Source organism: Lutra lutra, chromosome 14 (assembly GCF_902655055.1).
Source record: "Lutra lutra chromosome 14, mLutLut1.2, whole genome shotgun sequence".
Taxonomy (NCBI): Eukaryota; Metazoa; Chordata; class Mammalia; order Carnivora; family Mustelidae; genus Lutra; species Lutra lutra.
In genome coordinates this window covers 5,784,373-5,809,623 of record NC_062291.1, presented here as the reverse complement: position 1 = coordinate 5,809,623, position 25,251 = coordinate 5,784,373, and the positions used below count along the sequence as shown (strand labels likewise).

The 25,251-nt window shown below is 47.8% G+C and overlaps 2 protein-coding genes and 1 long non-coding RNA gene across 7 annotated transcripts in view; 2 read left to right on the top strand and 1 right to left on the bottom strand.

The window, feature by feature from the left end:
* Positions 1–10,788, top strand: part of TARBP1 (TAR (HIV-1) RNA binding protein 1) — a 92,915-nt gene extending 82,127 nt beyond the window's left edge. For 4 of the 5 annotated variants that reach the window (XM_047701327.1, XM_047701325.1, XM_047701326.1 and 1 more), the window contains 6 exons: positions 1,707–1,788; positions 3,664–3,835; positions 6,852–7,043; positions 7,227–7,351; positions 8,132–8,268; positions 8,592–10,788. In XM_047701327.1, the coding sequence (XP_047557283.1) occupies positions 1,707–1,788; positions 3,664–3,835; positions 6,852–7,043; positions 7,227–7,351; positions 8,132–8,268; positions 8,592–8,760 (877 nt within the window). In that variant the 3' untranslated portion in view covers positions 8,761–10,788. Of the gene's footprint in view, positions 1–1,706; positions 1,789–3,663; positions 3,836–6,851; positions 7,044–7,226; positions 7,352–8,131; positions 8,269–8,591 lie in introns of those variants that run through there. The other variant, XM_047701329.1, reaches the window with a different exon arrangement.
* A 4,989-nt stretch (positions 10,789–15,777) lies between these two features.
* On the bottom strand, positions 15,778–22,803 carry LOC125084241 (cytochrome c oxidase assembly factor 6 homolog). Its single transcript, XM_047701330.1, has 3 exons — positions 22,660–22,803; positions 21,938–22,097; positions 15,778–16,115 (listed from the first exon to the last, which is right to left on the bottom strand). Exons 2-3 carry the CDS (start codon positions 22,079–22,081, stop codon positions 16,020–16,022), a joined length of 240 nt encoding a protein of 79 aa, XP_047557286.1. The 5' UTR covers positions 22,082–22,097; positions 22,660–22,803; the 3' UTR covers positions 15,778–16,019.
* A 181-nt stretch (positions 22,804–22,984) lies between these two features.
* LOC125084242 (uncharacterized) lies at positions 22,985–23,850 on the top strand. The gene is made up of 3 exons (XR_007122559.1): positions 22,985–23,121; positions 23,307–23,425; positions 23,791–23,850. It is a non-coding gene; the product is annotated as an uncharacterized LOC125084242 (long non-coding RNA).
* The last annotated feature ends 1,401 nt before the right edge of the window (positions 23,851–25,251 follow it).

The following is a 25,251-nucleotide window of genomic DNA, read 5'->3' as shown; positions in this document are numbered from 1 at the left end:
GGCAGGCGTGTGCGACTGAATGGGGCTGGTCTGGCCCGAGAGCGGTGCGTGTGGGCAGTGGGACGCCAGGGGGCTCGGGCTCCTGGGGAGCGAATGGTTTAAACTCAGGAATGACCTCACCCGGTTTGCTTTTGCCATTTTTTTAAAGTAGGAGGAGCCGACCAGAGGCCATAGAAAATGGGAGGAAATCGTGTGTTAGATGAGTGGGGTGCAGAGAAACAGATGGGTTTGAGTAAGTGAAATGAGAGCCTAAAAGCACCCACTGGATTTAGCGAGAGCCAGTCAGCAGCCTCGCTGGTGGGGCCGACAAATTAACGTGGCTTAGGAGTGGTGGGACGATATGCCACTGTTCGAGCCGGGGATAGGCTCATTGCTGTCTGCTCATGTCTTTTCTGTACCTGAATCTATGAAATACTTCATGTCTTTAGTTTAAAAAAAAAAAAAAAAAGGCTGATGAAGAAGGTAAAACACAGGCAAGTCGTAGATAGTTCTCTCCAACCTCCTCCGAGATGGTCAGCAAGAAGGTTGTGGATGTGTTGTCCGAGGAGGCTTTGCTTTCATTTGGTCACATCTGTTGTTTTCCCTCAGGGTTCCCGGCTAGGAATTCGGACGGCGCAGAAGGGTGTCAGACCCAGGCCAGACGGTCTCCTGCCCCTGTCCCCACCCCTCCTGCGCCCAGAGGGGTTTCTCTCCTGAGGGGTTTTCTTCCGCAGCCGCCCACTGCTCCCTTGCTCTCCCTCTCACGCTGACCCCGAAGGCACTGTCTGGCGCTGTCGCACGCTGCTTCCTTTGTCAGATCGGACAGACGGCCCTTTGAGCAGGCTCGGGAGCAGCGCGGGGACAGTTCAGGGAGCGGGATCCAGAGCACACGCTGGGTACCGAGTATGTCCTTTGAACAGAGACCCCTGCGGCAAGGGGACAGGAGGGTAGGTGGTAGGAGGCGCCAGAGGTGAAGTCTCCCTCCCTCACCACAGTGCTGCGGAGACTCCATGATCAGGCACAGAGGGGTGGGGGCGCTGACCGGTAAGGGAGGCTCGGCGGCCATCATGGGAGAACCGTCTTGCAGGAAAATGCCCCAAAATTGCTACTTTGCTTTGGGCTGTTGATCATGATTTTAAACTGACACCTGCCAGTGTGTTCTGTAGTTTTCATCCCTACGGCCTTTGCCTTTTAGTGGCAGGTGTGTTGGGACTTCACAGCCTGCTCTGGTTTGGGAATGCTGGTTCAGTTGGGCCGTGTGTCGTGGATCTTCGGAGAAGAATAAGTGTTTACTGCTGGATGGAGACCTGAAGACTCCATGCCAGATTTCTTACATGTGCCCTTTCAGAATGCTTTCTCCCCAAGCCTGGAAGCCGTCCGTCCCACAGGCCGTGCCTGTGATTTCCGCATCGGTGCCAGCGGATGGCCTGTCTGCCTCCTTCGCCTCTGACGGAGCACAGGCCTCTGCACACTCTGCTGGAGAGTTTGCTCCTCGTTGTCAAGCTGTGAAACAGTCCTTTCTTTGTCTTGGACTCGCATTCAAAATGTCAAATTCAGTGTCCATTTTTAACGTATGTTGATCTTGGAGGGAAGGGTGTATAAGTCTTCAGATAAAATTCACAAAATTTTCCATTCCTTCTAAACTCTGCAGTACCTTTATGTGATTATCTAATTGATTCCGCATCATCTCACTTGTCCGTACCTCATACCATACGTTTCACCCTCAGGAACGCCAAGAAGAATTGGCAGCGCATCCAAGAGCATTTCTTTTTTGCCAATTTCCACCCAGTTCAGGATTACTGTCTGGAGGTGAGTGGAGAGTGTCCTCTGTAAATTCTTGACTCTGTCTTTAATCGCGGCACCTCCTTTCTGCCACAGTTCTGGGAAAGTTACAGTTAAGCGATTTTTTTTCCTCTTACAACAACACCTTCACGTTGTAAAGTTCTAAGTTTAATTTTGTTCCTTCGTGCCAACGACTTGCGTTTCCCTCATAAGGAGTGGAAATGGGCGAGTCATTGTCACTTTCTGTTTCTGAGGCCATCTGGCTCGCAAACCCTGGAAGGGGGGTTATTTAAACAGAAATCTGTTCTGACATTAATAGGAAGTGAGTGAGAACATTTGTGCAGGGGAGACTTTGTCGTAATGAAGCCCGTTGCTAACGAAAGCGAAACGATCTGTTCTTTTGTTACTAGCAGTGTTTTGGTACTGGGCGACGAGAGAATCGTGTCGGTCATGGCACACCACCTCCTCGTAGCCCAGGGTGTTCGTGTAATTTTAAGAACCATAAGCATGTTTAGTACAATTAGCATGCAAATTAATATACAAATTATTAGGATTGTGTGAATCGTATCACTTTCTTCCTTTTTAGATTCTAAATGTAAGGTTCTGCCTTTGCATTTAAAACACATGACCTGGGACTTTTCCACAGGAACGTTAGCCTGTCGCGCAGGCGCAATCCGGGGGGTTGGTTACTCAGAAACTGGCCTTTTAAAAGAATATCAGTCTGTGTATTGTGAGGTATTTGCTACAGAAGGTCCTGCGCTGTGGGGTTTCTGTGCACTCATGTTGCTTTACTGCAAAAATGCAGGATTTTATTTTTCAGGTATTTTAACACGCTCTGTTCTGTGTTCTTCTGTGCCCGGAATGCGTTGTTGGGCGCCTTTCTGAAGGACTCGGAATAGGTCTCTAGGGTTAGGTCAGCCCCTCCTGTTCCATCCTTCAGCAGGACTAAGTCCTTTCTTCTCTTTTGGCTTCATCTCTGTCCCCAACGCCGCACATCCCCCTTCTGGGTGTTTTCTCCTCTGTCAGCGACAGGCTGCACGTGGTGGTAACATGATGGCCCGGGAGAACCCTGCCTTGCTCTGCATTTGCACTGGGCCGTCCCGCCCCGTCCGCATCGTGTGCCGGTTGTCACGTAGAGCCGGTGTGCAGAAAGCCATTCTTTACTGCCGAGGCCATTGGGAGGACATGTGCCTCATCTCGCGTTTTCTGTGTCGTTTTTAAATCGCCTGTTACTTGTGCTTCTGTTCTGTGCACGCCTTTTCACCTGCGCTGACTTCGTCTCTGGTTCCGTTTCGGTTCGTAGGTAAGAAAAAGCCAGGATTGCCTACGTAGTAACTGGGCGGTTACCATGCCCAGCGGTGTCACACTCCGGTTTACACAGCCTCGAGGGGCTCTTTAACCTGATGGTATCCTCGTGACAAATGAGGAGGTTGAAGCCAAGGGAGGCTAAGTGGTCTGGCTGACGTCACAGCTAATACACGGTCAAGACAACATTCAGATTCAAATTTGTCTAATGGTAGCCAGGGGAAAGATTTGGCATCCGAAGAGCTGAACCTTGATTGTCTGTGGAGGAGTTCGGTTTTCAGCAATGGGCACTGATAAGTGTTGCCCGACACTAACATTGAGCAGTCCTAAAACACTTCTTGTTTTTGTCAAGAGTGCAGTGGTAGATCTGCCTGCCCTCAGCATTTCCTAAGTTAACCCCCTGACGGCTTAGAAAAGATGAGAAATGTGGACAGACAGTTCCTCCCAGATATAAATGAACGTATATAAGATGGCCACTGTGACAGTTTGGGAGAATAGATCAGTAAGAGTAAATAAGTTGTACTTTAAACATGTTACCATGTATTTCTTTGTTATTTTTAAGGGGAAAAAAATTAGATTTTACAATTCTCTTTTCAGACCATATTTTACATCCTTCCACGCCTTTCAGGCATGGTTGAAGACGAATGGATTGCCATTGGTAAATTTACCAGATTCACGGACATCCCCTCAGATGCAGGATTTCAGTGGTACCTTTCGCCGGCTCACCTCTGTGAACTGAAACCGGGTGACTGGGCTCAGCAGGACGTAGGTAAAGACGTGTTTTCTTTTTCTGCCCTTGTTAACTTGGTTAGCCTTACTCGTTTCAGTTCTTGAAAACAGAGAGGTGATCGTACCACTTCTCACTGATGTGCTGAAGTCTGTTCCTCCTCCACTTAGAGGAAAGACTGTGAAAAAAGGTGCTATAACTTTGGTATTTTTAATTGCTTGGCTTCACTATAAAAAGCCAAGGAGAGCCTAATCTGCTTTGTTATATAAAGCTAGTAACTTCGTTTTTCCTTGAAATATTACTGTTAATTAAAAAGGGTCCGATTATGAAATCTCATGTCTTGGCCCATTTAGGAGTAAAGCAGAGCTTTCGATTCTCGTCCCCCGCGGGTCTGGCTGGACCTCACTCGTCTGTTCGGCCTTCTTTCTCCTGTTTCTGCACCCTCTGACACTGCTTCCCTTCGCCTTTCTGAAGGACCCACATTTCCATCAGCTGCTCACCTCCTCCCCATCTCCCGCACAATCCAGTGACCCCTGGAAAAACCAAGGACCGGGTCTCCCACCCGTCCTGGAAACCACAGCGAGTGTTAATGGTTGTGGAGCAGCGGGCTCCCATTCTCCTCGCCGTGGCCACTCCTTTGGCCCTCGTTCTGGCTCTCCCTGACCCAGAACCACTGAAGAATCTTTCAGAAAATCAGAAACGGTCTTTGTCTCCTTCATAGAGCCTAAGTGGGCGCTCTTCTCTAAGCACACCTGCCCTGTATGGCGCATTGATCTGCTGGCTTCTTGCTGTCCTGATTTTCCGCTTCCATCTGACCTGTCTCCTCTTTAGGGGTTCGTCTTTGTCCTGTATACTTGTAGTGCTCTAAAATTTTAATGTTTTCAAGAATTCTTTGGACAACTTGTGTAAAGTACAGATACTTGGGACCCCCTCCCCACACACACTTAGATTTTAATTCAGTGTGTGTAGAGGAAAGTTCCGGAAAAGTGCATTTTTTATCAAATACTCCGGATGGTTCACTAATACATTTTAAGACATAATCACCTTAAATTTATTTATTCCTTCAGTCAAGACTTATTGCCTCCTCTGTGCTGGACAGAAGGCCAATTCCCTGCCCTTAGGCAGCTTATACTCATTTCTGCACAGGAGGTACCATAAACACAAAGCGGGATGGAGGATCAAAGAGCCCTTTCTCAGGAGCCGACACTGAGTAGGACCTCGGTGAAGCGAGAGCAGTTGAGCAAATATCCAGAGGGAGAGCTTTCCCAAAACAGGACCTCAAACAGGGAGATCCGGGGACAGAAGGTGGTGACAAAACTACTTCATCAGTGTGGTGGGGACGGCCCCAGTGGGGCGGGCTGAGCAGAGACGGAGGAGAGAGGACGACAGCACACATGGGCAGCTGGTTTGCGTTGGGTCGCAGAGCGGAGCTGAGAATCCAGGTGTCTCTCGGGTGGGGAAAAGGCTGAGGGGGTCTCTGTTTTGTGTTGTTTGGTGGGAAAAGGAGGGGGTGTTGCAGTGCCGTCTTTATGTGAAGACCAGCGTTCGTGTCCCCTGGATGCTTTCACTGCCCACACTTACCTCCTCTATAACCCCTTCCGTCAGTGGTGCCACTCAGTCGCCAGAGAAGTCATTCTCCTGTGCCGTATTCATGTCACCAAATCGGGGCGATTCTGCCTCCCAGATCTGGCTGCTTCTGCTCTTGCCTGGACTTAATTTAGACTTTGTCTTTGCTGGGACTGGCGCAAAGGCCCCAACTTATCCTCACCTCACTTTGAAGGGGGGTTTTTCCTAAAACACAAAACCGGTGCTGTTATCCCCCTTTTTAAAACCCTTTAATGGCTTCTACCTGCAGAGTAAGTTCTTTATCATTCCATACAAGTCTTTTATGCTCTTTTTATGTTCTGGGCCATCATGTTCCATCCACAGCACACTGTGAGCTACAGCAGAGTTCTGTCACTGCCCGAGTCATGGTCCTCCCATGCCCTGTGCACGTGCATACCTGTCCCTACAGTCTACACTGCCCTCCCACACTCGCTGTTTGCACATTCCTCTCTGAGCCTTCCTGGGTCTTTTCTCTGCCCATCTCTCCCTCTCACAGACATGACATCCCTCGCTATAGCCCCGTGTTCTGGTATTTGCATGTCTCGTCCGTCCAGGTAAGCTCTGTGCTCCCTGATGGCTCAGTCAGCAGTCTGGAGTAGAGCCGTTGAGGAAGAGCCTGGAAGGGTAGTCTCGGTCCTGTGCTACAGATCAGAACGCTGCATCAGACAGGTTAATAACATTCTGCATACTCGTAGCATTGGTTAAGGGATAATTGCCTCAGAGAGCGTCGTCATTTTTCTATCAGTTGATCATTTTATTTTATTTTTAACATAAAATGTATTGTTTCAGGGGTACAAGTCTGTGATTCATCAGTCTTACACATATTACTCATTTGAGGGAAATTCCCCTAAGTACTTGTAAAATAATTTAGGATAAAGACTATGTATGTTTGTTTTCAGGAATACACTGTTGTGTATAAGATACACCATTACTTTATGGACCTTTAAGAAAAAAATGCTAAAATCATACCAAACTAGGTCTGAGATGCTTCCCGTTTGTGATATGCTAAAATGTAGACAAAAGCACATATTCTATTTTCATGAAATGTTGTAGTATATTAGTTGTTAGAGTTGAATTTGGAAATTTAAAATTACTATTGAAGGGACGCCTGCATGGCTCAGTCGGTTGAGCGTCTGCCTTCAGCTCGGGTCATGATTTCAGGGCCCTGGGATCAAGCCCTGCATCAGGCTCCTTGCTCAGTGGGGAGTCTGCTTCTCCCTCTCCCTCTGCCTGCTGCTTCCCCCTGCTCGTGCTCTCACTGTCAAGTGAATAAATAAAATCCTAAAAAAATTTTTTTAATTACTTTTGAAAATAGCAGTCGTGTCTGAATTCAAGTAAAGTTCTTTTGTTAATGAATCTCATTCTGAACTATCATTTTCAACTCTTAACTCTGTGTGTATGTGTATAAATAAATAGGTTTTCATATATGGGATTATTTCCTTTTCCTTTTCAGGTTCTCACTCGGGCGAAGCAGATAGCCATTCTGAGTGGACAGATGTTCAGAAGAAGATTATCCCCTGGAAAAATAATGCTCCAGATTTAGATCTGGAGCTAGTATTTCAGGATCGAGTTGCCAAGCTTGGAAAGTCAATTAGCAGACTGATTGTAGTGGCCTCGCTCCTTGATAAACCAACTAATTTAGGAGGTAAAATTACAGTTTTCCAGGGGGCTTGCTTAAAATCTTTCGATCCTGAAAACTTGTATTGAGTCCATTGCCATTTTGCCCATTTTGCTCGTTTAACCCTGCTGGGGAGCGTCGGGGGGATCCATGGCCAAAGTGAGCCCCGGGGGAGGACTGCCACCAGTAACCATCGCCCTTTGCGCGCAGGACTGTGCAGGACCTGCGAGGTGTTTGGGGCCTCGGCCCTTGTGCTGGGCAGCCTGCAGTGCGTCAGAGACAAGCAGTTCCAAGGCCTCAGCGTCTCCGCAGAGCAGTGGCTGCCTCTAGTGGAGGTGGGTAGAAAGTAATTTGTTAGTAAAACACTGATTTGCTGAAATCTTCTGTGGTTCTCTGTCTTCAAGTATTAGTCCTTTTGCACTACTTTATATTGTAGCTTAAACTAACACTCGAAGTAAAATACACCCTCTCTGTTCCCCCATTCCTCTTATTATCTCTCACTTTGTTGTATTTTTGGAATTCTTTTTTTTTTTTTAAGATTTTATTTATTTATTTGAGAGAGAATGAGAGAACCAATGGGAGCAAGAGAGGGAGAAGCAGACTCCTCACTGAGCAGGAAGCCCAGAATGGAGCTCCATCTCAGGACCCTGGGGTCATGACCTGAGCCGAAGGCAGACGCTTAACCGACTGAGCCACCCAGGCGCCCCCAGAATTCTTTTCTGTAAAATACATCCTGTTGCAACTCAGGAATACTTTTTATAAATATATTTGATGTTGGGGAGGTTTTTTTTTTCTTAAATTTTTTATTTCTTAAAGATTTTACTTATTTACTTGACAGAGAGAGAGCAAGGGAAGGAACACAAGCAGGGGGAGTGGGAGAGGGAGAAGCAGGCTCCCCGCTGAGCAGAGAGCCTGATCTGGGACTCGATCCCAGGACCCTGAGATCATGACCTGAGCTGAAGGCAGATGCTTAATGACTGAGCCACCCAGCTATAATTACAGTTCCTTTTCCTTGTAAAAAGACTTAGTTTCATAGAAGTGTTTTTGAAACTGATTTTACTCCAAGGCTGTAAATGAATAATTTATTATTCTGCTCTTGTTAAACTCACTTTAAGGTAAAACCACCTCAGCTCATCGATTTTCTGCAACAGAAAAAAACAGAAGGTTACACCGTCATTGGTGTGGAACAAACTGCTAAGAGTGTAGACCTGACTCAGTACAGCTTTCCGGAGAGATCTCTGCTCTTGTTGGGGTGAGAAGATTCGTTTGAGTCTCAGCCTAGAAAAAACTTTAGGAAATGTGACCGTTCACTGACACTTCTGATGTTACACCCACATCAAGGGTTTTGACTTATAATGTATATGGAAGAACCCCTAGTTTTTGCTTTATTTCACTCTTTGGGATGATCGGGTGAACCCAGATTGACCCATAAATCTGTGTTACTTATCTCCCTGGTGCCACAGACTTCACTTTTTATTTTGTTAATCTGACTGAGGGACATTCAGGTTATCGGAGGGGAAAAAATGTGTTTATTACAAGAAAACTAACCTCTCTTCTTCCATTTTTCTTCACCAGAAATGAACGTGAGGGAATTCCGGCAAATCTAATCCAACAGTTGGATGTTTGTGTGGAAATTCCTCAGCAGGGCATTATCCGCTCGCTGAATGTCCACGTGAGTGGGGCTCTGCTCATCTGGGAGTACACCAGACAGCAGCTGCTCAGGCATGGGGGTGCCGAGTCATGAACTTTGTGCCTTATCTGAGATCAGTTATTGGTGCTCTTGAAACCTTGTTTTAAAGACTGTACTAATGAAATCAACTCAAAAGTTTACCAGGATAATTTGTATTTCTTTTTCTTGCCAAATTAATGCCAAAACTTTTTCATGTGCCTTAAATATAGGACTATGTTTACCCCTTAAATAAATATTTTTAGCTAAATTGCATTGCTTCTTTAATTAAATATTTTAAGCAGTTGTGGAAATAAAACAGTGTATTTTAAGAAGAGAATTTCTTTCAGAAATGATGACCGTGACGGGAGTAAGGCAGAATTTCAGCAGCTGTCACCTGCGAACACCACACACTTCCCTCTCCAGGAGCGGTGGTGGGTGGAAGCAGAGGTCCTGCCCGCGGGGAGAGGAGCCCTCAGCCTCTGTTTGCTGCTTCCTATCGACTTATTCCCAGGGAGGAGACCTGCCTGGCCAGCTGTTGAGAAAGCTTCCCTTTCCATGATGCTCAGATAATAGGTTTGAATTTCCTTTTAAAGCCAGGGAATAGGCCTTTATCATTCATATGAAGTTTTTGGAAAACTTCCCTACACTCCCTTTGCTCAGAGAGTTCAGATAAGGTTAGTAATGGTCTGTATTCTGACAGACGCCAACATCAACCCAAAGACAGTGAATTATTCTTAGGCATCATCACCAAGAGGAAGAATGGAGCCCAGTCAGTCCGATTTACTATTTCTGTTGTCCTGAGGATGTTTTTGTTTGATATTGAGAAGACTTCAGTATTGAATGGGGACCATTTATCCCCGTCTAGCAATGAACTTCAATCATGTGTGGGTCCTTTTTAATAATACTTGAATTTCAGAATCTGTTGCCGGTATGTTTTTTTTCTTCTTCTGTAGCTTTGATAATTTTTGTTTTGCAGAAGAGTTGCAAAGATAGTGCATAGTCTGCCTATGCCCTTCCCCCAGGACCCTCCAGTCGGATCTTACAGAATCGTGGACCCGTAGCAGAACTAGGAAATGAACATTGGTAACGGTGCTGTTCGCTAAGCTGCAGACCACCACTCTGACCTCCACTGGGATTTCTCATTCTGTTCCAGGACGCTGCATCACATTAGGTGGTCAGGTCTCCTCAGTCTCTTGTGATCTCTGACAGAGTCTCAGTCTTTCATTGTCTTTGCTGACTTTGACACTTTCGGGAAGTACTGGGTAGATATTTTGTGAATGTCTTATCATCTGGGTTTGTCTGGTGTTTTCTCGTGATCGGAATGAGAGCTGGGTTTTTGGAAGGACCCCGCAGTGCTAACGCACGCCCTTTTCGTCACATCTCAGTGTGAGCTACTCCTGATTGTCTGTCGAAGGCACAGTTCACCTCGTTCTTCTCAGTGAAGTTCTGCTTTTTGCTCTTCATGCTCTGTTTGTGAGAAGCTGGGTCACTACGCCTTGCCCACACTCCAGGTAGAATATAAGCTTCACCTCTTGGAGGGAGGATGACCAGACATGGGGAGCAGCTGTTGAAACTGCAACGGTAATTAGTAAGTATTGTGGGAGAGCGACTTGGAGGCTCTGCGGGGAACTTTCTGTTGAGCGTGTTGCCCACTCAGTCTAGTCCTCTGCAGGGTGTTGCCTACGGTATGCTCATGGTGACCGTCTGTTTCCCTCACTTCTCCATTTGTGACTCGGGATTTTTCTGTAAGGAACACCAGTCCCAGATTGACTCATTTGTTCAGATCAGTGTGGATGGTTGGCTCGTGTCCTTCTGACCTGCTCCCATTCTTCCATTTCTCTTTTAGAACTTCCTTTCTTTCTGGCAGCTCTCGGTGCTCCAGGTGCTTTCATTTTCCCCACTCCAGTTCTGGAATCCAACAGTTCTGCAGGGAGCACAGACGGCCTTTTAGGTGGCTGGAGCTAGGGAATTCAGTGTCTACACCGCGTGTGTGCACACACATGGTGTCTAGACGTGAAGGTGAACGTGAGTTTCTTAGAAGCCTCAGGCACCAGTCGGCTCCGCAAAGTTAATCCTGACACTTCTTATTTTTAACTGCTTTTTCTGACTTAAACATGCTTCTCATTAGTGTACTTTGAGAGCTGCTAAACCAGAACTATGTGAAATTTAGCAATTTTTGTAAGTTCTTTTTGTCTTCAGCCTGACAGGATCCTGTCAGAACACCATTTTTCAAAGTTATCTAGATCAGCTCCTTTCTTATCCACCCCTTCTAGTGAGGAATGTCCTATATTTATAATACAGTTAGATTCACTTATCACAGTATACATTCTAAATGGGAATCCCTCCGAAATCCTCGTTGACCTGACTTTAATGTGCATACAGCCCCAGTCACTCACGTGTCCAGTTCTTGGGGTTTTGGGGAGTGCTTACTCATGAATCACCACCACAGTGCCACAGCAGACCACCTCAACGCCTCAGAGTCCATTGGTGTGACCCCTTCGTGGTTGACGCCTTTCCCCATTCCCAACCACTGACCTGTTTTCTGTACTAATTTTGCCTTTCCCAGAATCCTATAAATGGAAGTGCAGAATACATCACCTTTTGGGTCTGGCTTCTTACACACAGAAAAGCACACAGAAGGTTCCTCTGTGCTGCCGCAGGACTCACGAGGTTATTCCCTTCTCAGTGCTCAGTAGCATGCCCTCGCAGAGATGGACCTGCTTTTCCCTCCTCTGTTGTAGGAATCTGGGTTGTTTCCAGTCTTTGGCAATTGTAAGTGAAGCTGCTATCAACATGGGTTTTGTCTGCCACTCATTTGCTAGAATGCCCGGGAATGTGACTGCTGGGTCATAAGGGAAGCATAAGCTTAACTTTGTAAGAAGTCAGTGTGGATGGTTGGTTCGTGTCCCAAAACAAGTCCTCTTGTTCTGCATTCTCACCAGCAGTGAGTATGTGTTTCTGCTGCTGTGTAGCCCCATCAGCACTTGGTACTGCCAGCTTTTTAAATTAAGCTGGCCTATTTTGGTTTTGAAGATTTTATTTGAGAGAGAGAACGTGTGCGCGTGAGCATGAGCAGGCGAGGGGGTAGAGGGAGGGGGAGAAGCAGGCTCCCCACTGAGCAGGGAGCCCGGTGCGGGGCCTGATCCCAGGACCCTGGATCATGACCTGAGCTGAAGGCAGAGGCTTAACCCACTGAGCCACCCAGGTGCCCCAATTTATCCATTTACTTAAAGCTGGGCTGATTTACTTTTTTTTTTTTTTTTTAAAGATTTTATTTATTTGACAGAGAGAGAGAGATCACAAGTAGGCAGAGAGAGAGAGAGAGAAGCAGGCTCCCTGCTGAGCAGAGAGCCCGACTCGGGGCTCAATCCCAGGACCCTGAGATCATGACCTGAGCCGAAGGCAGAGGCTTTAACCCACTGAGCCACCCAGGCGCCCCGGTGACTTACTTTTTTAGAGTTGTAAGAATTCTTTATTCTGGATACAAGTTCTTTATGATAAGTAATTTGTGAATATTTTCTCCCAGTCTGTAAATTATCTTTTCATTTTCTTAATATCTTTCACAGAGAAAATATTTTTAGTTTCTATGAAGTTCAGCTTTTACAAAACTTTTCCTTTGATGGATTACACTTTTGATGTCATGATCTAAAAGTTAATATTTTTCAACCTAAAATATAGAACTCCTCTGTATTTTTTTTCCAAAAGTCTTAGTTTTATATTTTATTTTGTTCTATGATCCATTTTGAGTTTGTCTTTAATAAGGTGCGCGGTGTGTTAGGCTTCATTCTGTTACGTATGCACGTGCACTTCCCAGCACCTTGCACCATTGTTGAAAAGAGGATTCTTTCTCCACTAAGTTGCCTTTGCAACTTTGTTCAAACTCGGTGGACTAGTCAAGTGGGTGTATTTCTGGACTCTGTTTTCCGTTCCCCTGAACTAGGTATCAGTCCTTTTGCCAATACTACAGTTTTGATTACTGTTCCTTTAGAATAAGCCTTGAAATCATGTACTACAAATCGTATGTCTGTTCTTTAAAAAAAAAAAAGTGTTTTGGCAATTATAGATCCTTTGCCTTTCCATGCAAATTTTAGAATCAGCCTGACAATAGTGTCTAGACAAAAAAGCTTGTTGGGATTTGGGGGTTGTATTGAACAAACTGGGAGAACTTAACGGTTTATTAAGAATATTAAGGGGTATCTGCATGGCTCAGGTGATAATCTTGGGGTCCAGGGATCACAGCCTGCATTAGGCTCCCCACTGAGCGAGGAGCCTGCTTCTCCCTCTGCCTCTTCCCCTGCTTGTGCTCTCTCTCATATAAATAAATAAAATCTTTTTAAAAAAGTGATATCTTGGGGCACCTGGGTGGCTCAGTGGGTTAAGCCGCTGCCTTCAGCTCAGGTCATGATCTCAGGGTCCTGGGATCAAGCCCCGCATCGGGCTCTCTGCTCAGCGGGGAGCCTGCTTCCTCCTCTCTCTCTGCCTACTTGTGATCTCTGTCTGTCAAATAAATAAATAAAATCTTTAAAAAAAAAAGTGATTTCTTGAATCCCTGAATACAGTATATCTAATTAGATCCTCTCTGACTTTTAAGTATTTTATGGCTTTGTAGTTGTTAGATAGAGGTCCTATACATGGACTTACACCAAATATTCATTTTATTTTTTTAGTGCTACTATAAATTTAGTGCATTTCTTATTTTAAGTTCTAATTATTCCTTGCTAGAATACAGGAATAGGATTTTCTTTTGTATATACTGACCTTGTTTCTTGCCATCTAAGATTCAGTTAGTTCTAGGAGCTTGTCAGTTTTTGGGGATCACTGGCTCATCATGTGTCTGTCTCATAGTTTAGTAGTTTTCAACAATATTTCAAACATCTACATTACTTTGTAGGTTCATGGTGATCTGTGATGTTACTATTGTGATCATTTTGGGGCACCATAAACTGCGCCCACATAGACGGCAAACCTGCCTGATAAATGCTGTGTGTCTTCTAGACTGTTCCACTAACCAGTACTGTTCCTTCTCTCTCTCCCACTCCTCCCACCTCCCTATTCCCCGAGACAAAACAATAATAAAATTAGGCCAAGTAATAACCCTACAATGGCCTCCAAGTGAAAGGAAGAGTCCTACATCTCACTTTAAATGAGAAATGATTGGGCTTAGTGAGGCAGACACATCAAAAGCCAAGACAGGCCAACAGCTAGGTCTCTTTTGCCACACAGCCAAATTCTGAATGCAAAGAAAAATTCTTGAAGGAAATTTAAAATGCTACTCCCATGGGGCACCTGGGTGGCTCAGTCAGTTAGGTATCTGCCTGCGGCTCAGGTCATGATCCCAGGGTCCTGGGATCGGCCCCATGTTGGGCTCCCCACTCAGCGGGAAGATGCTTTGCCCTCTCCCTCCCTCCACTTGTGCTCTTTTTCTAATAAAAACTTAAAAAAAAAAATGCCAGTCCTCTGAACATGTGCATAAGAAAGTAAAACAGCCTTATTACCGATAGGGAGAAAATTTTAGTGGTCTGGATAAATCAAACCAGCTACAACATTCCCTGAAGCCAAAGCCTAATCCAGAGCAAGGCCCTAATTCTTTAATTTCATGAAGGCTGAAAGAGGTAAGCTACAGCGGAGAAGTCTGAAGCTAGCAGAGGTTGGTTCATGAGGCTTAAGGGAAGAAGTCGTCTCCTTAACCTCAAAGTGGAAGGTGAAGCAGCTGATTATCCAGATCTACTAAGCTAATCAATGAGGGCGGCTACACTCAACAGATTTTCAATGTAGCAAAGGAAGGAAACAGCCTTATCTTGGAAGAAGATGCCATCTAAGACTTTTACAGCCGGAGACAGAAGTCACTGTGCGGCCTCAAAGGACAGGCTGCCTATCTGTTGAGGGGCCAACGCAGCTGGTGACTTTAAATCAGAGCCTCTGCTGTGGAAAGGGAACAACGAAGCCTGGGTGACAGCACATCTTACAACATGGTTTACAACATGGAATATTTTAAGCCCACAATTGAGCCCTACTCCTCAAAAAAAAATTTTTTTTCCTTTCAAAATACTGCTGTTTGTTGGCGATGTACCTGGTTAGCCACAAGCCCTGGAGATGGACAGCCAGATTGCTGTTTTCATTCCTACCGCCACAACATCGATCTGCAGCCCGTGGATCAGGGACACATTTCGACCTGAAGAAATACATCTTGTAAAACCAGAGTTGTCAGAGACAGTGACGCCTCCGATGTGTCTGGGCAAAGCAAGCCCGGAAAGGATTCGCCACTGTAGACGCCATGAAGAACATGCCTGATTTACGGGAAGTGGAAATAATCAACACGAACGGGACTTTGCAAGCAGGGGATTCAGACCCCCTGCCTGACTTTGAGGAGTTCGGGACTTCAGTGGAGGTGGTCCCTGTGGATGTGGCGGAACAGCAAGAGAACCGGAACTGGAACTAGAAGTGGAGCCTGAAGATGGGACTGGGTTGCTGCGCTTTCGTGATGAAGCTGAAGGGACGAGTTGTTGTTCCTCACGGATGAGCAAAGAAAGCGGTTTCTTGAGATGGAATCTAATCCCGGTGAGGATGTCGCAAAGACCACCGAAATGCAGCAAAGGATTTAGAATACGACATAAGCTTAGTTGGTAAAGCAGCAGCGGGTTTGAGAAGACGGATTCCAGTTCTGAAACAGTTCTGTGGACAAAATGCTGTCAAAGAGCATAAGGTATTAGGAGAAATCGCTTGGGAAAGGAAGAGTCAACCCGTGGCAAACGTCATTACTTTAAGGAGAGGCCACAGGCACCCAGCCTGAGCAGCCCCCGACATCAAGGCAAGACCCTCCAGCAGCACAAGTCCGGCTTGCTGAAAGCACAGATGAGGGGGAGCATTTGTTTTAAGGTATGTACGTCATTTTTAGACATAATGCTATTGCACACTTAAGACTTCAGTATAGCACACGTAACTTTTACATATGAGGAGAAATCAGACTCACTTAATTGTGCTGTTTGCTGTATCGCTGCGGTCTGGAGCCGAACCTACAGTGCCTCCAAGGTCCGCCTATATTTAGATCGTCGCCTGCTGCTCCGACCAAAACAAAACAGAACAAAAAAACCATAGGTTTTTATAATAGGCTTTAATTTTTCTTAAAATATCGCTTTCTTACGAAATTAAAACGAAGCATTTCGATTCTTCATAGTCTGAATGATGGGATCTCTGTTATTTGATCATTTTAAAGAGTTGTTTATGTGGAACGAGTCGTGCTGTTTACATGATCCAAACCATTACTGTCCCATAGGGGAGCATTATGCAAGTTCAGACAGAATAACGTCAAACCTTCTGGAAAGTTCAGGAGCAGCTTAGGACTGTGCTGTCGTTTTCGAAGGCTGGAACTGTCCTGCTTCAAATTTTTCTTTGAACTTTAAGTAGTCTCTTCTTTTATCAAAATATTTTATCTGTTGAGAAAAAAAGTGTTTGAAATAAGGGCAAGTTTTGCAGCTTAAACAAAAGCACATATTTAAATGTAACAAATTAAAAATAAATAAATGTAACAAATTATTCGACGTAAGTTGAGTACGTGGCCTAAGTGACTGTATTCTAGAATCACTCTGAGTCAAGGTGTACGACGTGTAAGAGTCTCCAGCGATGGAGCAGACCAGTAAGCCCCAGCCCCCTTCTGGGTTACAGATCCTATGGAGAACTCAAGTAACCCATGAACCTTCTCCTTGAGAAATGTCCCTGGAATTGGACATGTGAATCTTGCCATGTGGGCTCAGACTTCATAGGCCATAAAACTTCATGATTGAAAGACATTGTACAAGTCTTTCTTATCAACTGTACATTCAATAAGTTTTATAGTTCATCAGCCATGATCAAGTTTATCTCATCCAGAAACACGTATTTGTGACAGATGTTTAAAAGTTATATTTAAAAACTGAATGAGCGGATGATAAAACTTCAATTAAAGACTTCGTCTTGGGGCGCCTGGGTGGCTCAGTGGGTTAAGCCGCTGCCTTCGGCTCAGGTCATGATCCCGGGTCCTGGGTTCGAGCCCCACATCGGGCTTTCTGCTCAGCAGGGAGCCTGCTTCCTCCTCTCTCTCTGCCTGCCTCTCTGCCTACTTGTGATTTCTCTCTGTCAAATAAATAAATAAAAATCTTAAAAAAAAAAAAAAAAAGACTTCGTCTTATTTATATCCTTCTCTTGCCATAAGGAATTTGAGTACCATAAAGCCCCATATCCTGAAGCAATAAAATTACAGTAGAAAACCAAGGTCACAAACAAAGCTGTCACAGTGTCGGTATCTGAGCTGCTCTGCAGACAAGGTGAAGGCGGAACCCCACACATTTTCACGGTCAGGATAAAAAAAAAACACTAGTTCTTTTGTTAAAAGCTTTTCTTAGGCTCCACTGCATAACTTAAGAATTAAATCCTAAGTGAAAAGTAGACCAAGAATGGACACATCTGTCTCCAGCTGGCGTGAGAGGACAGAGTTAACACTTCTCCCAGGGATACAACAGCCACGGAATGTCCTCAGTCCCCGCAAGTGACTGCAGCTGTCTTACTGACCAGGAAGCCTTGTCCTCTAAAACCACAGACTTATCAGAAATTTGATTTTGGAGGTTATAGCAATAAAAATGAAACATCCTACCTTTGCCTGGAGGCTCTCAGGCATCTAACACAGAGCAGCAGCCTTGATTTCCAGCCCAGGAGCAGCAGCTCAAATAACAGATTTCTGAATGTGACATTCTGAAAGTCAGACCCTGGGTCCCCTCTCAGTCCAGAGCCGACGATGACCTGTTTATATGCAGCCCTGCTCTGAGCTCCTTGAAGCACAGAGATATTTCATTTTACCTAACTTCCATCCTGCCCCCTGCCCTGAATCCTTGGATGACTCCCTTCCTGTACCTGGTGCGATACCGACAGCTCCTCTGGGGCGCGGTCTCCATGGTTACCAGACTACAGATTTACCCTGGGGGGCGGTGCTCTGCATAAAAGATACCCAGTGTTACCAGATCTTTGTGACCGATCCTGTCACATCTCCACCTGCCTGCCTGACAATGCGGTGTAGATGTCCTACTAGCAAACCCAAACCAAGCTCCTCTGCGACCGTTTTCTCGTGTAATACTTCCTCCAGTGACCGCACCACTGTCCACCTAAACACTTCAGTCCCACTCCCTCTGCACCACTACACCACAGCCCTCCGTTCTCACCTGGGTTACTGCACCAGGACTGGAACTGGCTTCTCTCCCCTCAATCTATCGGTCATGCCACGGCCAAGTACTATCTTTTCAAAACCCAAATCCAGTCATGTTCCTGGCTGGAAGATCTTTCCAGGCATCCCTACAGACTGTAAGGTCAACATCCAAACTCCTCAGCGAGACAAACAAGGCCATTCTTGGCTTAATCTCTGCCCATTTGTCTGTCCTCTCTGAATCTGCCACTGGCCCCTGAAATACCGGCCGTTGAGAGCTGCTCTGGGTCCTGGACATGCTTAGTTCTCGAGCGCTGTGCTTCCCGGCCTCTGCCTGAACCGCACTTCAGCCCAGGCTTCCCTCCTGGGGGAGCAGTCAGGGATCCTCAGCACAAGGCACATGCTCTCCCTGTCCGCTCAGGAGCCCACAGGCACTCACTGAGGGAGACTGTACTAGGGTGCTAGCATCTTCCACACCCTTACAGGAGACGCAGGGGCAGGAGTGCGAACGCCACAATGCCAGGATCTGAAACACTGCCACGGTTTATATGAAACACAGCTTCTGAAACTGATACTGGGGTCAGTCTCTTGGATGACGCTGGGATGAAGGATGGCTCTCAGCCCCGCGCCCTCCTCAGCCATGAGCCAGCAGACTTTCGCAGTCGGCCTGTCACACAGGTTAGGCCGCTGAGCACCATAAAAGCAGCAAAGCGCCAAGAAAAGTAATTCATTCCGGTGACACCTGGCATTTTAGTTGTGTGGCATACTTATTATATAACAAATCTGAATTTATTGCTTTACTGCTCAGCTGATCTTGAACAAATTATCTCACCTGAGCCTTAGGTCCTCCTGTGTAAAACACACACACAAGTACTCCCAAGACTGAAAATTAAAGCTAATAAAGATGCCTGATACAAATGGACCCAGACGATACCTCCTCTTCTGACCCCCTTCCCCCACGTAGCTCCCCACCTTCTCACGTGGCTCTGGAAAAATCTTTCCGTTCCTAGTTGATGGCTACGGTAAGACTTCAAAGGCAATCCCTGAGCAGAGTGCACAGGTGAGGAGGGGGCAGGCTGAAGGAGGACGCACTGCAGAAGGACACCGTGTTGTGAACACTTAACACTGTCAAATGCTGCAGAAGCCAACTAGAATATTCTGCCACCGCACCCCCCCCCCTTTGCTGGGGTCGGCTGGAGCTCTGCAGCCTGTGCGCTTCCACCAGGACTCCTGTCCTGATGCTTGGGTGGCTCCCTGATCTCTTCAGTGAGCTTGTCCTCCAACTGGTCTTACTCCCAGGATCAAAGCAGCATGCCCTTTCCATAATCCCAATTCTGAGAGCCCATTCTCCAAACACCGCCACCACCACCCCAGCCTCTTCCCTTTCTCTCTATAAGACCCTGATGCTGAAACCCACTGAGCACACCACCCTTTCAGACTCCCTCTCGTACCTTCACAGCTCTCCTTCCTGCCAAACTCCAAGCTCTCCAGTGGCTTCCCATAGCCCTCAGTAAAGCCCACCGCCCCAGCCTCCCATCACCTCTCTGACCCGAACGTCCGCTGCTCTCTCCTTGCTACTCCTCAAACACACAGGACCTGCCCCCACCACAGGGCTGCTGTGCCGTCCCACTTCCCTCCTGAGGATGCTCCTCCAGTGAGTCCCACAGTGAAGGCTGAAGCTCTGGGGCTGTGTTCATGCTGGTGCCTTTCACTGGGGTTAGGAGCATGGGAGGTGAGGCCTGCTGGGTATGGGATGGGGAGGAGTTCAGTCTTGTACATGCAGAGGTCAAGGTTGGTCCTGGGACCATCTAACCTATTGCAACAGCTCACCGGGTGCCTCTGGAGCTAGAGAAATGGCCAAGCCGGAGCTGTGGACGAGGCATCAACACCTGAGACCAAACTGCCTTGGGAGAGCGAACAGCCTAGAAGAGCACCGGCATTCACGGCCGCACAGGAAACCTCTCCAACAGGCATGGCTGCTAGATAAGCAGGAGGACAGCCTGAGGGGGGGGGGTCATACGGGCACCCACGGAGATAGGGCTTTTGTATTGAAATAGACTACAGTTATGACTCAGTTTCTAGAACACCATGAGACTTGTGTAGGCTATTTTCATGGAAGGAGGAAGGAAGATGTGGAGAAAGGAAAAGCATGGGGTCGAGATTCACACTCCCGAGCTCCAATCCTGGCTCTGTCCTTACAGGTGATTTCACTTCAATGCACCCATGTCTTTGTCTGCAAAACTAGTTGACAGCTCTCGTGAGAACAGTGGAGGTGGAGGGCACGTCTGAAGAGCTCCAAGCATATACTCAGTATATGAGCTGTGAGCAGGACACAGTAACCTGGAGAGAGTGGCATTCAGCCAGGGTCCCGGTGGGAGTGGAAGGGACAGAGAAAAACCCTTTATGATGCAGAGAACAGAAGCTGCATGAAAGAAGGGGAATGGGAGGGTCTGCTAGACACCGGACTGGAGAGAAAGTAGTGGGTCTGCGAGGAGAGGGAAAGAGGATAAAGCAGGACAGAAGCCTGACTTCCCAAAGGGCCTAAGACGGATTCCCAACCATGGTTACTGGAATCACCTGTAGAGCCAGAGCTGTGTCAAAGGCTCGGGTTCTATTTCCAGACCTTCAGTGAATCTGAGGGGAGGTCTCGGACAGAGCTCTTCAAAAACCTCTCCACGTGATTATGACATGTCACCTGAGTGGAAAATCATGACAAGGCTGTCAAAAGGTCTCACAGGGACAAAATTCTCCTGAGAAAATCCAGGGTTGGGATGAGGACAGAACCCACCAATACCCCAACCACCAGAGCTCCTGCTCTGTTCTCAGCTGCACCCTGCTCTCAGTGACCGCAGGGCCAGAGAGCCCAGCAAGAAGAGGACAGCACAGATAGTAAAGGAACCAGAACCCTCATGGACTCAGGTGTGAGACAAACCAAGCTCCACATTCTCCGCCTACTTCTTAAACCAGGAGTTGTTCTTAGTGCATCAACCCTAATGGGAAAACCAGGATGTCTAACAGTTTTCGCCTAAATCATTAAACAATCCGATCACAAAACCCCACATTGATCATGTTTCTATTTATATGTCAAGTTAGACATGGAGTTTTCATAGGAATCCCATGACATAGGCCGCATTATGCTGGTTTTACAGATGAAACGTTCACCTAGAGCATGGTCTTCTGACTGCATTCGTGCCCAGCCCAGCCCTCCAGCATGACCCCCACCCTCCTGGTGGTCTTCTGCACACCTCCGGCTTCTCATCTAAAACTGTGAGGTGTGACAGGGAGACCCTAAGCCACGTCCTAAGATGAGCCGTTCTCACAGCTATTTGGTGTACTTTGCCCAGCAGCATGACAGAGTGGAAACGCACAGACAAATTCAGGTTCCAATCTTAAACCAGCCAGCCGGGCCTGACTTAGAATTACCGTCCTGCCACTTGCTGACCAATACTGAGCAAGTTACTTCAATGCCCTGACTCTTCCAGAAAATGAGAGCAAACCACCCTCTGAAAGGACACAGATGCAGGAGTGTCGAGCATGGAGCCCGGACAAGTTACTGACCTCACTGTTAGTTCCCTTTTCCAGCCCACTCCCACATCAGGGACAGGCAGCACACAGCAGGACAGCGGTCAAGGAGGCATCTGGGGCAGCACCTATCATGGGAACGTCCTCCTACTTCCTAAACCGCTCATAATAGTTTGGGTACATGAGCCCATGATTTGGGGAGCACAATAGAGAATGCTTCACTTCTGAGAGAGGCTCCAGGCCAGTGAATTTGCCAACCCCTGCCCCACACTGAAGAGTGTTCTTAGGATCCTGGAGGGATCTACCAACTCAGTGGGTTGGAATTTCTGGTCCTCGTTCACAGGTTTGTTTTCAGTGACCTTTAAAGGGTCAGGTGACGCTTTCCAAACGCCTGCCTGACCTAAGAACATAAACCAAGTCTGGATGACCCGGCAGGGTCTTCTCTGCTGCTCTACAAACTGGATCCGACGAGCCTCCGCCTGCTTCACCCCTCAGCCCACCGCACACCCTCTCAGCTCGGCGCCATCTCCCAGTGACCGACAACCGTCGAGTGTGCCTTACCCACTGCTGGGGACACCTGGATTCGAACGCACTTCTCAACTGCTCGCACTGGGACGCGTCCTCTGCCTTCTCGTCCAAACACTTCCAGTACTCGTCCCGGGCTCCCCAGCACGCCTGTCTTTCCTTCATGGACGGGGCTGCCATCCCTCGTGGGCCCAGGCTGTTGACCAAAGTAACACCGGGTGTGAACCAGGACCTCGTTTCGGAGACGGCGGGGCACTGACACTGTCCGTCCTCCCCGCCCAGCCCCTTTCTACAATTCCGCCTTGGGATTTTGACGGCGCCACCGAAATCACCCAGTTCTAAACGGACGCCTGCAGAGCTCATCCCCCACGCGATGACACGGGACCCTCCGGGGGCGGCGCTCTCAGTCCCGTCCCTGGGGCCTCTCGAGCGCGTGTCCCCACCTGTAAGACGAGGGCAGCCGCGCCCATGTAGAAGGCGGCCTGCACACCAGACGCTCCACAAGGAAGCGCACGCGTCGACGGGACCCGGCAGCGTCAGCGGAGCTACCAGCCGTGCCGAAGGGGAGCCCGAGACGCGCAGAGTCGGAACCGCCAGGTCCAGCCTCCAACACGCGCGCCCGCCGGAACCCACCCGCAAGCTGGCCTCTGGCCCGCCTGCGACCGGGTTCCCTTCGGCGCTGACGGGAGGAAAGGGTCATGAAACTCAACAAACTGGGGGAAAAGGGGGTCCGGTGCCGAGTCCTGCGGAGAACTCACCACCCCAAGGAAGCACGTCCCGTGGCAAATCCGCCCGCCTGCTTGGAATGACCCTTACGGGATCCCGTTCACCGTTCTAGGAGGGCGGGACTTCCGGCTCCGCTCTCTCACCTGTTGCAGCGACTTCCTTCCGGACCTGCGGGGGAGGGGAGAGGAGGCGGGGCCTGGGGGTGTGGCGGTGGGGGAGTGGGCGGGGCTGTGTCGGAGCTCGGTGCGGCCTCAACCTCTAGGGCGGCTCCGTACGTGTTTCCCTGAGGCTTTCAGCCATGGCGAGGGACCCGCTCCTCTAGTGACTCTCAGTTTCCGTGCACATCTCACCCGCGCCGCCTGGAGGGCTTGAGTTTCGAGCCCGGCCGGACCAGCCGGTTTGGGGTGGAAATTTGCAGCCAAGGGATGAGCGCTAGACAAACCCGCTAACGGTGACAGCTTGGCTGCAGGCTTCCCGGTGGAGATAGTCGGAAGGTGCGGGAGGGGAGGAGGTGGGGCGGGGTGGGGGAGGGGAGGGGAGTGCGGGCAGGGTTGGGTGGCGGGCGGAGCGGGGAAGCGCTGGGGGACCCGGGAGATCTGGAAAGTAAGCGAAGCGGGCTGTGAACCGAGGCCTTGAGCTCCCGGTCCCGGCTGAGGGTTCGTCCCCGCACGTCGCTCAGCGTCGGGACCGCTAGCCCTGGTGGCTTCGTGTACGCCCCTGAGTCGGTGCCCGGAGACGCAGTGAGAGCGCGGAGCAGAACCCGCTCGGCCGAGATGCGGCCGTGGAGACGCGAGCCTGGTGAGTTCCCGGACAGTCGCTGTGCTCTTGGCTCTGAGATCTGCGGAGGGTAGTTCAGACGAGGAGAACGGAGGAAAATACTTGCTTTTCTGTTTAGTCTTACTCGTGGCTTTCTTGACTTCCCAAACACCAAGGTATTGTGATAAAGGGATGAGAAGAGCTGCTTCGGGTAGGTTTGAAAGGACGGTATTTCTGATATACAAGCAAGTTCGTGTGTCTGAGCGGAATCTGTAAAAGCACCTTTATGGGTAAAGATCAGCCATCCGGGGTCTGGTCTCTTAACAAAGTCCGCATGCGCCCTCCGTCCCGCTGAAGAGCTTTTTTTTTTTTTTTTTTTTTTAAGATTTTATTTATTTATTTGACAGAGAGATCACAAGCAGGCAGAGAGAGAGGAGGAAGCAGGCTCCCTGCTGAGCAGAAAGCCCGATGTGGGGCTTGAACCCAGGACCTGGGATCATGACCTGAGCCGAAGGCAGCGGCTTAACCCACTGAGCCACCCAGGCGCCCCCCCCTTTTTTTTTTTTTATTTATTTTCAGCGTAGCAGTATTCACTGTTTTTGCACCACTCAGAGCTCCATGCAATCCGTGCCCTCCTTAATACCCACCACCTGGCTCCCCCAACCTCCCACCCCGCGCCCCTTCAAAACCCTCAGATTGTTTTTCAGAGTCCATAGTCTCTCAGGGTTCACCTCCGCTTCCAATTTCCCTCAACTCCCTTCTCCTCTCCATCTCCCCTTGTCCTCCATGCTATTTGTTATGCTCCACAAATAAATGAAGCCATATGATAATTGACTCTCTCTGCTTGACTTTTTTCACTCAGCATAATCTCTTCCAGTCCTGTCCACGTTGCTAAAAAGTTGGGTATTCATCCTTTCTGATGGAGGCATAATACTCCATAGTGAGAGCTTCTAATACCCGTAGCGACCTACAGCTCTGCAGTCAGTGCCGGTGTTTGCTCCTGTCCAAATTAAGTACATGCAGGTTTCCAGAGTAGCTGCGTGAAGCCAAGTTCCCCCAAACATATGTTCTACAGTATGGACAGTCCTTCTGCAGGTCAGCGGACTCTGTAAGGCAGTGGAATGCTTCATCCTTTCTTTTACACTGTGTATACCAAGGGCAGTTTATATAAAGATAATATCTCCTGAGTATGACCGATGAGATAGTAAAAGGATGGAAAGAGTCTTGGGTGACTTCAGAGTTGAAAAAGTAAATACATTTAAAATTTTAAGCTATTACATACCTAATGATAAATATATAAAGTGAAACTTGATGGAATGACAAAGAAAAAACTATAGTCCTATTAGGTTACTTTAATAAGCCTTTCTTAGTGATTTTTTTAAATAAGATTTTATTTATGTATTTGACAGAGATCACAAGTAGGCAGAGAGGCAGGCAGAGAGAGAAGAGGAAGCAGGATCCCTGCCAAGCAGAGAGCCTGACGTGGGGCTCAATCCCAGGACCCTGGGATAATGACCTGAGCCAAAGGCAGAGGCTCAACCCACTGAGCCACCCAGGTGCCGCTCTTAGTGATTTTTAAGACAAAGAAAAATCAATAAGGATATAGAAGGTGTGAATAACATGATTAATAAACTTGACCTCATACACAGAACATTACCAAAATTAGAATGTACATTTTTTTGGAATGCAAAGATGGCATCATCCCCCAATCAACCACAGACTTAGCTGTAAAGCAACCCACAACAAATTTTAAAGATTGAAATCATTCAGCACATGTTTTTTGACCATTATGCATTTAAGCTAGAAATCAATAAAGAATTATAACAAATCCATGTAAACCCTTGTCAGAGGAGTCATAATGATAGAAT

What these genes read in the sequence shown, in the direction of transcription:
- LOC125084241 (XM_047701330.1), bottom strand. Translation starts at nt 22,081, where the DNA reads ATGGCAGCCCCGTCCATGAAGGAAAGACAGGCGTGCTGGGGAGCCCGG. An exon ending in CCAGGTGTCCCCAGCAGTGG is followed by an intron (nt 16,116 to 21,937) that starts GTAAGGCACACT and finishes TTTTCTCAACAG; the next exon opens with ATAAAATATTTTGATAAAAG.